The 14,549-nt window shown below is 31.2% G+C and overlaps 1 protein-coding gene across 4 annotated transcripts; it reads right to left on the bottom strand.

Annotated features, from left to right (window-relative positions):
• Positions 1-217: 217 nt before the first annotated feature.
• Positions 218-8,368, bottom strand: LOC108196917 (uncharacterized). Of its 4 annotated transcripts, none has more exons than XM_064081703.1 (11): positions 8,231-8,368; positions 8,007-8,148; positions 7,750-7,847; positions 7,501-7,638; positions 7,355-7,404; positions 7,212-7,268; positions 5,376-6,303; positions 5,128-5,265; positions 4,981-5,030; positions 4,811-4,867; positions 218-1,502 (listed from the first exon to the last, which is right to left on the bottom strand). In XM_064081703.1, exons 2-11 carry the CDS (start codon positions 8,108-8,110, stop codon positions 549-551), a joined length of 2,574 nt encoding a protein of 857 aa, XP_063937773.1. In that variant the 5' UTR covers positions 8,111-8,148; positions 8,231-8,368; the 3' UTR covers positions 218-548. The 4 variants fall into 4 exon arrangements, with proteins under 4 accessions (XP_063937773.1, XP_063937770.1, XP_063937772.1 ...); XM_064081700.1 differs by having other exon boundaries at positions 401-1,502; positions 4,954-5,030; positions 7,355-7,416; positions 8,231-8,362; XM_064081702.1 differs by having other exon boundaries at positions 401-1,502; positions 7,355-7,416; positions 8,231-8,362.
• Between the last annotated feature and the right edge of the window lie 6,181 nt (positions 8,369-14,549).

Here is a 14,549-nt window from a genome sequence, read left to right as displayed (position 1 = left end):
AAACTGTGCCAACATGTACATATAACCCCTGTTTCGTAGATTATTTATTAAAAATCAGTGATGTTTAAGTTTCGGGAAAAAAATCAGTGATTTGTGCGTGCCAGTGAATGTAAAAAAAATGTTAGAACTGACAGAATAACAAATAATAATTAATTTAAAATGATACACTGATTAGATAGTGGATTTATCCTTTGTTGTCCACGACACCCCCAACAAGTATTAGAACAGATATTTATTTGTAAGGCATATAAGCCTGGATTGTCAAAAAAAAGATACATGAATTCATCAAACATCAACCCACTAATATAGCATATAGGCCATTTCTTTTGCTTATAATGCTGCCTATATATACCCAACTGATAAAAACTAACATAACATGAACTGGTACAGATATAATCATATATTACATGTAATCAGTAAGAATACTTATAGACATTCCCCTCCAGCAGCAGCTGGTTGCCCTCTAACAGACTCAGGCCACCTTAGGGGGCCTAAGAGTGATAGAGTCATTGCCTATTGGCCTCTGGGGAAATGGAACTGATGAAGTCCTATTTCTCAGAAGGGGGTCTCTCATTATAACGAAAATCTTGAACGTCATATCCAGGTTGTAGTTGTGGTAACGCACGAAAAGCACCAGTTGGAGCAAAGTCTGTAGGTTGCTGGCGTCTATAAGATGACCCCATACTTGATCCATGACCACGAGTCAACCTAATAGATTGAGCTTGTCGTTCACTGGTATCTTCTCTATGCACTTCCTCGATCTTTTTTGGACCTTCAACTTTCCTCCTCTGCTGCCATTGATTCTTTCGCAGGTCAATTGAGTCCTTCAGCATGGACCTTACCCTTGAAGAAAGTTTCATATTATCAGAAAGCTTGGCCATCATGTCGAAATATGCATCCATGTGGACCTTGGCTTTGCGATGGTCAATAATCTCTCCAATCGTGCTCATTAGTTTGCACAATACTTCTACATCTTGCTCGTCAGGATTTTGATACTGACCCAACAGTTTTTTAATGCATTCATGCATGATTCTCTCTGTCAACATCCTTTTCTTGTATAATTCCCCCATTAGTTTGATGTTGCCCAACTTTAACCTTAGTGCTTGGATTCTCTTTTTTTCCCTTTCTTTACGAGACTGCTGAGTCTCACCTTCCTCTTCAGGTCTGTTAGTTTCTTCTCGTTCTCTCTCACCTCTCTCGAACTCCTCCTGGCACTTGTTTAAGAGTAACCTCTTAAAAGTAATTTTTTCATCGTCTTCAATAAAATCAGGCAACTCCTCAGACAGATGATAGCAGAAGTTGGCAAACATTCCACACAATGTCGGTTTCATAAGAGCTTTATCATATATTAGGGACATTACACCAGCTAAAGTACCAGCATTGTCGATATTAATCTGTTTGACTTGCTCGAATAGTCTATCAAAGTTTTGTGGAGTTAACTTATTTAGAATACCTTCCAACCGGTGCAGAACATGTGCAGCTCTCACGAAATCATAACGAGCCTGCCAAACATAAATTCAAGAACCAAAAAGAGAAACGTCAGATCATTCATAGCAAATAGTATTAGAATATGATCCTGGTAAGCCCTCCTCTTAACACCTATTAGAATATGATCCTGGTAAGCCCTCCTCCTAACACCTAGAGGTTTTAGGAGAATTGGTCACTTAACAAATAGGATATAGAGAACGAGTGAGCATTTCCTGGGTCAGAACCAGGAACCGAATTGCACCATTTAAAAAAACTTGTTCCAGTTTGGGTCTTATAATGGGTCCGGTTCATATCTTTAAATTTAGGAAATTCAGGTTTAGGGCTCGGTTCTTGAAAGTCAAAACCTGAATTAACCGAGGACCGTTTATATATACTCCCTCCGTCCCACAATAATAGTCTCTTTTGAAAGATTTTTTTCCCATAGCACTTGTCTACTTTTAATTTCCAATACAAATATATAGACATTATTCCAAAATTACCCTTCTTGAAAGTTGTATAACAATTAATGAGGGTTGAATAAGAGTCCACATTCAAGCATTTATTACAGGTACAAGTGAGAAAATATTATCTAATTAATGTTTTTGTATTTTTCAAAAGAGACTTGTACTGTGAGACGGAGGGAGTAATGTATTACAATACTATTAATAACATATTGTAGTATTTTACTTTCGGACTTGGGTCTTTTAAGATTCCATATATTACATAAAAATCGACATCTACAAGTCTAACACTAAACTCATCCATTTCAATCCTTCAACATTTTTGATTAATCTGATGACTTCAGGTTCTGCAAAATATTCAGTAAATTTAAAATTAGATTATCTTACTTTAGGTTTCTCTTTTTCAGGGTTTTAGTCTTTAATTCTCTTCCTTATTTTACTATGGAAAATGCTAGAGACCCCAAAAAGTTGTCCCAAATTTTTTTCCCGAATGATGTGTTGAATTCTGATTGGCCGCATCCACTCCAATTATAATGAGACCCCCTTGTAGATACATCAACCACCCAATCACAATCATCCACTTGTCTGCCACATCATTTGGTAAACAAGTTTGGGGTACGTAGCATTGCCCTTTTACTATTTGTTAGGGTCTTACTCTTTGATTCTATTCTTTATTTTACTTACCGCTTATATTTTGCATCTTAATTTGGTTTTTCTATATTTGAGTTTAAATAATCAATGGTAGATTCAATAGCTAACGTAAATATCTGCATACTTGGATTATGGATGATGAAGATTATAAAAATGAGATTATATAAAAGTTGGAATTTGCTAAATATTACTTGACAATTAAGTTCACTTTTTTTTCTCCAGAAAGTTGGTATTTAGTAACCTAGTTTGTATAAACTATAAATGGGACCACTGAACTAAAAGTCAGAATGATTTATGTTAGAACAAAGACAAGCTTCAACAAGTTGCTAATTTTCGCAGACTAAAATTAATATACAAATGCATTATTATATGAAATTAAATAATTTTTCTCAAAATCGTTCGGAAGCGGAAGCTAATAAGACGCGAATGAAAGATCTTCAAATCAAAGTCAAACTAGTTCAAGAACAAAAGATCTTACTAGTTTTCACTAAATTAACCTCTCAAATCAGTCAAATGCAGAAAATCACAAAAACAGTTGCAAAATCGGAGTAAAAAACATCGAGTTCCTGACTTACAGAGCCGCTTTTTTCTAGAATTGTTAATTATTCTGCTTTTAATAAGAAATAGATATAACATCATTAAGAAATAGTTGATCTCTATTTGCTATAACCATACAAATAAATAGGTGTAGGTTAGTTCATGCAAGTTGTAATCAGCTTTTTAGGCATACGGAGTATGTTATATAATTATAATGACAAAATTTGCTTTGTGTTGCTACTTATGCGGGTGTCACACTGGACGGCTACTTATGCTTGCAATTAGTGTGCACTTTTGGGGTGGCGACAATTTATAATGGAGTGGAGCTGATTTTTGTGATTAATGTAGAGGAGATTATTTTTGTTATTAATGGAGCTGAAGGAATTTTAAAGTTTAGACCCCTTATTTTGATATGATTTGAGAAGTAAAAGTTTAGGGCTACGACTATGAGTATTATATCTAAGCTAAATATTTTTTGGTAAAGTTTGAATTGTGAAATAATACTGGAATTTATAATTTGAGATTTGGATTCAATTTTAAACAACTTGGTCACAAGTTATAATAACAGTGTACAAGCTATACTTTAATTTTTTTCTTGCATTAGAATATAAAATCAAAAAGTCTTGAATCCTCAGAAATATGAGAGATTAAAAGTCAAGGCGTATATTTATTTCTTTCAAAACCGAACTCAACCATAATTTACGGTCATGTTTGTTACAATAATGGTTTCAGTTCGATTCTGTTACAATAATGGTTTCGATTCCGTTATAAAATATCAGTCTTCTCGGTTCTTGGTTATTTCGGGTCTGGTTAGGGTTGGTTGGGAACTATTCCTCACCACTTTTAACCATATTTCTATAATGAATTTAGATGTCATTTGTTTATCTCTTCTTGGCTCTGAATAGCCTTTTGTCAATGATTAGGATGATAAAGTTTGTGAGAATGCAGCTCAGATGTTCCTGAACGGTCCAACTTCTCGCGAGTGATTCGTCTTTGAAACTCTAACCTAACGGTTAAGCAACAACTGTTTTACCCACATGACCCTACATATGACATTCACCTATCACATCGTTTATAATACTCTGCTCCCCTCTATTTTCAAGTTGATGCATTTACACTTTGTTTCTGTATCATTTTGTCATCAATATTATAACAAATCTATTTTACTGTTTATTCGTGAATAAGGAAATGTCAAATTAAAATTTTATATCATCCTATTCTTAAATTGTATAGTTATAATTTTATGCTTAGCTCAAATAATGGCATTAAATTATGTTAACATATTGATAAGTGCAATTTTCAACAAAAAAGTTGGTTTATGCGCCATTTTAGAATTATTATAAACTAACATCACTACATCAAAGCATACTTATGATTATGTGTCATATCTATGTACTATGTGCTCGCAATTTATATCCCTCTATTTAATTTTGAAAAGAGCAAATCAACATCAGATGACTAAGATAACATATGATAAGATATGATTGAATCCTATCAAAATCAATTGTCCGGTCTTCAATTTTCCTGAAAAAGTTACTCTTCGTTTACACTTGAATTAAATAATATATTTTCAATTTTAAAAATGTTAATTTATTAGTTTAAACTATCAAACACTCCACTAGACTTCTAAGTAAAATTATCCGAACACTTAAATAACCTAAAAGTACAGAAAAAGAGAGCATGAATGTACAAACCTGTTCTTGTTTCTGTTCATCCAAATTTGGAAGTGCTGAGCTAGTTCGAGCGGTTACCTGTAAGAACAATAAATTTCATCTTTTAAACTTGAAATCAAAGACAATATACCAGTGAGTGAGCTTCAATATAGCCTACAACATACACTCTTTCCAACAGATCTCAACCCTACCTGCATCGAACCAGAACTTGTTGATCCCAACTGCAGTGGAAAACCTTCACCTGTACTACAAAAAACTGTTATCAGCTTATAATAGAAAAAACCTCATTACATAATATGTTAAACACCTACTATAATGTAACATTTGAAAAATGTGACCTTTTACAAGGGTTGAGGGGGGCATTATACTGGAGCTTACAGCAGAAGCATTCACAGCTGGAACTTTTGGCCCACCCCTGGTGATGTTTTGAGATGACATAATAGCCGGCTTGACACTGACCTGTGCATCAACTCCTCCTTCAACAAATATCACATATATTATGAAAATTCAAACATAAAAATACACCCAAAACAAAAACACGCAAACAAAACAACAACACGCAAGCAAAAAAGAAATCATCCAATACCATGTAAATCTGAATGTGCACCGTAAGCACCCCGAGCAGCGGCATGTGATATACTAGATCCTCCTGATGCATAGTCTATGGATTGCTGACGTCTATAAGAAAATCCCATACTTGGTCTACCAGTAAACCAATTAGATTGAGTTTGCCGTGCATTGGCAGCCTCTCTATGCACTTTTTCGATCTTTTTTGGACCTTCAGCTTTCCACCTCTGCTGCCATTGATTCTTCCGCAGGTCAATTAAGTCTGTCAGCATAAATCTCACCCTAGAAGAAAGTTTCATGTTATTAGACAGCTTGGCCATTTTGTCGAAATATGCATCCATGTGAACCTTGGCTTTGGGATGGTCAATCATCCGTCCAATTGTGCTCATCAATTCGCACAATATTTCTGCATCTTCCTCGTCAGGATTCTGATACTGAATCAACAATTTTTTAATGCATTCATGCATGATTCTTTCTGTCAACATCTTTTTCTTGTATAATTCCCCAATTAGTATGATGTTGCCCAACTTTCGCCTTCGTGCCTGGATTCTCTTTTTTCTCCCTTCTTCGTCGGACTGCTTAGTCTCAGCTTCTTCTTCTTCGGGCCTGTTAGCTTCTTCTTGTTCACTCTCACCTCTCTCGAACTCCTCCTGGCACTTGTTTATAAGGAGCCTTTTAAAAGTAATTTTTTCATTGTTTTCACTAAAATCAGGCAACTCACGAGAAAGACGATAGCAGAAGTCAGCATAAATTTTACAAAATGCCGGTTTCATCAGAGCTCTGTCATGTATTAGGAATATCACACCAGCTAGAGTACCGGAATTGTCAATATTAACTTGTTTGACTTGCTCGAATAGTCTATCAAAGGTTTGTGGAGTTAACTTGTCTAGAATACCTTCCAACTGGCGCAGAACTGGTGCAGCTCTTAAGTAATCATTATAAAGAGCCTGCCAAACACAAAATTCAAGAGCCGGAAAGGGAAACATCAGATCTTTCCTAGCAAAGGATGATAACGGAAGAACTAATCATATTTCCATAATGAATTTAATCATGTCATATAACCATATTAGGGACAAAGGACACCTCCGGATTCATGTTGAAAAAAACACAGCACATGACACTCTGACAAAATTACATATATCATAGTGTTAGTTTATTTCAACACTTATAGCAGCACACCCGAAACACTTAGTAATCATTGTATATATACACCCATATATATAGGTAAATGCTCCCCAAAGAACTTTTTGTCCTACCAACTCAACTGACCTCCAGATTCCAGAGGTTACCAATATCAACAGGGGGATGCACTGAAAATAAAAGTAGGATCGACCAAACATTCTTAATACAAAATATATAACTAATATACTTAATTCACCAAAACGTATCTATGAACCACTAAATATAAACTCTTCGACTTATTTACCTTAGTTTAAGTTTGCAGGCTAAGATGGTTTGTATAAGCCTACATTTTATTCATATAAAAAGACAACTATCCTACTCATCAGTCTGAAACTTTCAATTCCCAATATATTTTCCAAATGTGTATCAAATGTATCATGCAAAAGAGATTTGGAGGAAAAAGGACTCCATTATAAATAGTTTTTCTATTTGATGACAAACCCAACTTTTAATCAAACTTTTCTAAACATTATTTTTACTTTTTGAGTGAAAAAATAAGTAAAATTTTCATTTAAAAATAGAAGATACTGATTATAATTTTTAGAACTATTTTAATGCCCCTTAAAAAATGTGCAAAAAGTCAGAGGGACAACTAAAAGAGGAAAGAGGTAGTAGTTCTTAAGCAAGCACCAGTTGGATATGAACATGCAAAACAAGGCAAGAAAGTACAAACCTGGTCTCGTTTCTGGTTATCCATATTTGGAGGTGTTGAGCTAGTTGGATGAGGTACCTGTAAGCACACGCAATTCAATATTTCAACAAGTCAAAGAAATTGCAGTGGTGAGTTAGCCACAGAATAGCCTATTTCAACCCTACCTGCATCAAAGCAGGACTTACTGATCCAAACTGCAGCGGAAAACCTCCACCTGTACTACCAACTGTTATCAGCTTATTACATAAAAAACTTCATATCCTTAACATACCATGTTAAACACCTAAAATGTGACATTTAAAAATGTGACCTTCGACAAGGGTAGAGGAAGCCATTATGCTGGAGCTGACGGCAGGAACATTCGTCGCTGTAGCTTCTCGCACACTCCTGGTGCTTTTCTGAGATGCCACAACAGCCTGCTTAACACCAAGCTGTACATCAGCTCCTCCTGCAACAAACATCACCAACAAAACGAAACCCGAACATCACACCACACATCAAACAAAAACAAACAAACCAACAAAACAAAGATACGCAAACAAAAAGCAGCATCCAATACCATTAGCAGGCAAATCAGCATTACTACTGGAATCGGAATTCACACCACCATTCATAACCCAAGTTTGCTCTCCTTCCACATTACTAGGCTTCTCAAAGCTACAACAAAAACCAAGTTTCACAATTCTATAACAAACCATAAAAAAATCCGATTATCGCAATAATCACCACATTAGGCAAGCATCATATACACACAATCACTAACTAAAAAACAAACAATTATGCAAATTAGTACTACCACCATTAGAAAGGCACTACCTTGTATTGGGTGGAGGGGGGTTTGCCTCGCCGCCTCGAGCATCGTGATTCTTGTTAGCACCACCAGAGCTGCTGCTACAAGATCGGCTTGTTGTTCCAGACATATATACAAAGTTGATCAACTCCCAAGTTCTTTAATTTTCTGCAAGTAAAAACATGGATGGAATCGATTAATAACAAGGTGGAGCAAAGTGAAGGAGTAGATTCAGCGGTAGGATCATTACAAGTGTTGAGCTGATTCAAGGTCGGAGTTTGATGTGTGTGTTTGTTTGTATGAAGACGAAGAGTGTTTAATTAAACCTTTACTCTTATGAAGACAAAAGTGTTTAAACCTTTACTTTCTTACTTTCTCTTTGGAGCGCTCTTTCTCTTTGCGTATGCATGTAGAAATACTGTAAATACTCACTCGGTCACTTTTTAATTTTTATTTTTGACGGGGTGAAATGGATAAAATTTGATTGAAATTTATTAATATTTAGAGAATTTATCAAATATACTATTTTTTAGAATTTTATTTGCAAAAATACCATCTTCCTAAATTAATTGCATATTTACTAAACTAAGTTTCTAAATTGCAAAAATACTACCCCCTCCCCCTGCAACTAAATGCAACCTCATATGCAACTGAATGCCTGATTTCAAGTTCCACTTTTCAAATGTTATTTTCGACCTCATCCTTCGAATATATATATATATATATATATATATATATATATATATATATATATATATATATATATATATATATATATATATATATATATATATATATAGATTCTGAAAATCTGGTCGAAAATGACATTTGGATACCGGAACTTGAAATTAGGCATTTAGTTGCATTCAGTTGCATTGCATTTGGTTGCATTCAGTTGATTCTATTTTGATCTAATGGCCCCGCCAGGGGCACCCATACATCAGTTGTAATTTACAGTTTTCAGTTGTATTTAATTGCTTATGAGATTGCATATTCAGTTGAATATTGCCCCTGTGGGGCCTGCAACCCAAATCCACCACATTATCACCCCACCCTAAAAAAATTCAGTTGCTCATGAGGTTGCATTCAGTTGATTCTATTTTGATCTAATGGCCCCGCCAGGGGCACCCATACATCAATTGTAACTTACAGTTTTCAGTTGCATATAAGATTGCATTCAACCATATGCAACCTCATATGCAACTGCAACTCCTGATTTCAAGTTCCAGTTCTCGAATGTCATTTTCGACCTCATCCTTGGAATCCATATATATATATAGGGTCTTACTCTGGTACAAACCACCTTAGCGTACAAACTACAAACTAAAATTAAAAAATCTCTAAATCAAATCGAAATATAGCACATATGGTATGGAAATTGATCGTTGCGAGATGAACAAAAATACAGTGAAGTCGGATTTCAAAAAAAGTTCACCGATTAACGGGAAAATTCAAATTAAAAACGAAGTGGAATCTGCAGATCATGTGTGACAGGGTGTATATTAACTGGTGTGTGGTTGCCCCTGCGGGGCCATTGGATTAGATTCATCCAAGGGCTTATATTGAGTTTGTAGTTTGTACACTAACTTAGTTTGTATTTGAGCACTTCCCTATATATATATATATATATATATATATATATATATATATATATATATATATATATATATATATATATATGGATTCCAAGGATGAGGTCGAAAATGACATTCGAGAACTGGAACTTGAAATCAGGCATTCAGTTGCATGTGGTTGCATTCAGTTGCAGAATGAAGGGGTAGTATTTTTGCAATTTAGAAACTTAGTGTAGTAAAACTGCAAATAGCTATTCTTGAGAAAAGTAAATTTGCAAAAATTTACTTTTTCCTATATATTTATGAAAAAACCCCTAATATTTATTAATTAATGAAATAAAATAATTATATTAATGAAAATAATTTTTAATCTATTTTAATATATAATTTTCAGATTTTTAAAATAATATAAGAGCGATTAATAATTTTTGAACAAAATTTAATCAATTTGACCGATAAAAATATAAATATCACAACTAAAAAGGATGAGAGATAAGTTTTGTTGTATACCACTCTGTACAGGGAGTTATTCAATGTTTCTTCCATTAAATTATGTATTTTTTATTTAATATGCTTGGTGCATTGAACTATTGTCGAAAATATCTTAAAATACAATCTTGTCCAATAATCTAGAATTTTAACAAATCAACTTTCGATTTTACTTGTCATGACAAGTATCAATTAATTTTCTAACATGATTTAAAAATAAACCAAAATAATTACAATTACAGGTCATTGCATGACCATGACATAGTGATCGGAAAAAAAATTACAATTCACACTATAATAATTAAAAATAAATGTCGAAAATAACCGCTTTGTATCATGTATATACATGTCCCACAACATCATATATTTGAAATTTTGATACATAACTTAAAACACATGAAACATAAATAATATACATGCAAAATGAAAATTTAGAAAAAAATTTTAATCATTGTTCTGTGTATTTTAAATTATAAAGTATGTATCAAATTCTACTCTACTATCTTTAAATATCATAGAGAAATTTTGTTTAAAATAAATTCAAAAAATAATTTTTAAGAGCATAAAGAAACATTTTTTAATTTTTATTTTCCAAGCTACTTAAATATTACGATAGAGTTGTCCAACAAAATTTAAAAAAAAAAAAATTAAAGGTTGTTCTTATATGAGAAGATGACTATTCATTGCACCGATATAAATATGATGATTTTTTTAAACATTTTAGGAGTCTAAGAAACCATTTAATATATTTATTTTAAAAAAATCCTTGTAAACATATACTCTGGTAAAAATTTAGAATTATAAAATTTAAGATCCGAGTATTAATTTTTGGCCCTTAGAGCATCTCCAACGGTGTTGGCTATAATCGTTGGCTAAATTGGACCTGTAAGACGTTATGTAAAATTTACTGAACCTGTAAGACATTTCGCTTCAATGGTATTGGCTATATTGGTTGGCTATAATTTAAAAATAGTATGTTATTAATATTTTAAATTGTTAAAATAGAATATATCAGTTCAATATGGTAATAAATGATGTGCAATCTTCCTACATATTTCTTACAGACCTGTAGAGGTTCGACAAATTTAGCCATCCATAGGAGGTTGGCCAAATTTATAGACAACAGGTCACTATGGTTGGAGTGTGAATTTTTGAAATGGTTGGCTAAATTTTTTATTTTTGGCATGACAAATCACCTTTTAGCTAAAGGGTCTTCATGGTTGGAGATGCTCGTGTTGTAAATCTTGTAAAGTATACTATTAAACTACACAAGGATATAAAGGAAACTATCCTGGAAAGTATAAAGAGAATAGAAGATGCAGAGAGAAAGTAGTTGTATTTCGGAATATTTCAGAATAGAATTCATTTCAACTGAACCAGCTATTTATAAAGGTTGGTTGATGAATCTTCCTAACTAAGATTTGCAATACTTCTATGTTAAGTATTAATATTTCATCTAAATTTGTCATGACTGTCATGGTTTCTGTGCTTTCCTTCCGTCTTTAGCTGACTGTCATTCAGCCTTTTGGCCACAGTTCTGCAAGCTCGTTAGCTCGGTATAGAATTTGCTGACTTGTCTAAAACATTTTCTCGACGGTAGTCACGAATTAATCCCGGGAAATGGAAAACAAACGGAGCTTCCGATTTTAATGGAGCCATGTAACATGTAGTCATGACTAATAGGGATAATAATAGTAATTTACAATTGACAAAAAAATATGACCAAACTTTTCTACTACAGATTGTCTGTATATTTAACTATTATAGTAATTATTATCAGTACACTCTCTTGTTGTAATATAGTATGTTGTAATATGGTATACAATAGTATAGACTAGGGATGAGCAGAAACCGCACCAAAAACCGCAAAAATCGGATAAAACCGCACCAAGAAAAACTGAACCGAATAAAAACCGCACCGCTACCTTGGTTTTGGTTTTAAATTTTTTTTAAATCGAATACAAACCGAATCGAACCGCAACAATATATATATATATATATATATATATATATATAGGAGGAAGATCCTAAGAAAACTCAATTTATCAAGAAAACTGAGAAACCCACTTAATCACCGTTGATTTTATAATCATAATATAAATTCTGATTTATCAAAAAATCAATCAAATCCAATTCATAAGGGATATTATAGTAATCTTCAACATATATTTAATGCATTCAATTAGTACATATATTTAATGCATTCAATCAGTACATATAATAAGATATGTAATTAATTGATTTCTTTTTCAATATTATCCATATCTCAATCAATCAATCAGTATTAAATTTGAATTTCAAATTTCAAAAGATTCACCTTGCTAAAAAAATGATTAAATATCTTAGAGAATCTTGTTTATATATTTTGTGTTATGTTATGTATGATAACGAATCTCTTACCATTGTTATAACGGATCATCTAATAATTTTGTTTATCATGATCTTTTAAGTGTTTTACTAATAAATTTAATATTTTTCTAAGATTCTCTTAAGTGCTATATTAATATAAAATAAATTTTTTTCCTTAGGATTCTTTCAAGTGTTTTGCCCATTTAAATATATTTAAGATTTTTCGAGATTCTTTTAAGTGTTTTACCAATTTAAATTGAATATTTAAAATAAGTTTTTTCTAAGATTCTTTCAACTGTTTTACTCATTTAAATCCATTTAAGATTTTTCAAAGATTCTTTTAAGTGTTTTACTAATTTAAATTGAATATTTTTAAAAGATTTTTATAAGTGTTTTACTAATTTAAAAATATTTAAGATTTTTCAAGATTCTCTTAAGTGTTTTACTGATTTAAAATTATTTAAGATTTCTAGGATTCTCATAAGTGCTCTAATAATTTAAAATAAAATTTTTTCTACGATTTTCTAAGATTCTTTTAAGTGCTTACTAATTTAAATTGAATATTTTCTTAAGATTCTCTTAGGTGTTTTACAAATTTAAAAATATTTAATTTTTTCCAAGATTCTCTTAAGTGTTTAACTAATTTAAAATTATTTAAAATTTTCTAATATTTTATTAAGTGCTCTATTAATTTAAAATATTTTTTTTTAAGTTTCTTTCAATTGTTTTATTCATTTAAATATATTTAAGATTTTCTGATATTCATTTAAGTGTTTCACTAACTTAAATTGAATATTTTTATAAGATTCTCTTAAGATTTTCTGAGATTCTTTATGTATATGACTAATGTGAAATTCTAGAAGGTATTTTATATCCATAACAGACAAGTCTTATTATTTATATAAATTTTGAAATTATTAATATGATAAAAAGATTTATGTAACTATTTGGATGAATTTCTCATTCAAAATATATAATTTTAATGCTAAAAGAATTCATCATAAATATTTTAAATAATTTTGACATAAGTTATTCAATGCTAAGCCCTTTTTTTTTTGGATAAGCTTTTTTTTTTTGGATAAGCCAATGTTTAAGCCCTTAATTTTTATTTATATATTCTAAAATCACTTTTAAAACCACTTTAGAGAATCTTAGATTATAAAATTTAGTAAAAAATATAATACATCATGTTTTTTTAATAAATAGTAAAAAATTAATTAAAATATTAAATCGAAAAAATTTATTATCATACCAAATGTTCGTAAAATCTAATAATTTTTTTTAATAAGAATACTTTAAAATATTCTTATTAAACATTCTTATTAACATCTTACAAATTATACACATTATTTGATTAACATAAATAATAATATATATAATTTTTCTTCAAAAAAAATATATATAATTTATTAATTTCCTTTTCTATATTATTCAGATCTCAATCAATCAGAAAGAGCATTTAGTGTATATTAAATTTGAATTTCAAATTTTAAATTTCAAAAGATTCACAACACATTATTTTAGCATTTATTTATATTTATGATTTCTTAACGTAGGAGGTTCCTTAAAGTGTTCCTTTTTATATTATTATAATTTTGTATTAAGATTCTTTTATATTAATTAGTTTGAGATTCTTCAAAATAATTGTTAAAAAACTAGAAGAGTCAAAAGAATATCATACGGAAAATAATTTATACAAGAAAAATCTCAAATTTTAAAAGAATCTTGCATGTCACAAATATTTATTATTAAAAATAATAAAATATCTCAGTGAATCTTGAATATATATTGTAAAAGAATCTTGTATGGTGCTTAATAGTTATACTAAGTCATAACATGATCATTACAAAGTTCTGATGCATCAGATCATTTTTTTTGGGTATACACTCGTTAAACTCGAATAATATGACAATATTGATTATGGGATATTTTTGACAATAACCAAATCATTTTAAATATTTTAGATTATGGAACTTAAAAACACCATGTGATTCTACAGATTGATATCAAATGTTGAAGACACGATGGAACTCTTATAAATTACATACTTAAGAAACAAATTGAATTCTAATTAAAAACATAACTGCAGACTTTTTTTGATAAGCAGTAGAAATTATATTAATAAGCGAATAAAATCCAGAATACAAAGACCCTTGG

This window comes from Daucus carota, chromosome 7 (assembly GCF_001625215.2).
Source record: "Daucus carota subsp. sativus chromosome 7, DH1 v3.0, whole genome shotgun sequence".
NCBI lineage: Eukaryota > Viridiplantae > Streptophyta > Magnoliopsida > Apiales > Apiaceae > Daucus > Daucus carota.
The sequence above is the reverse complement of the archived record's forward strand: the minus strand, read 5'-3'. Positions and strand labels throughout refer to the sequence as shown.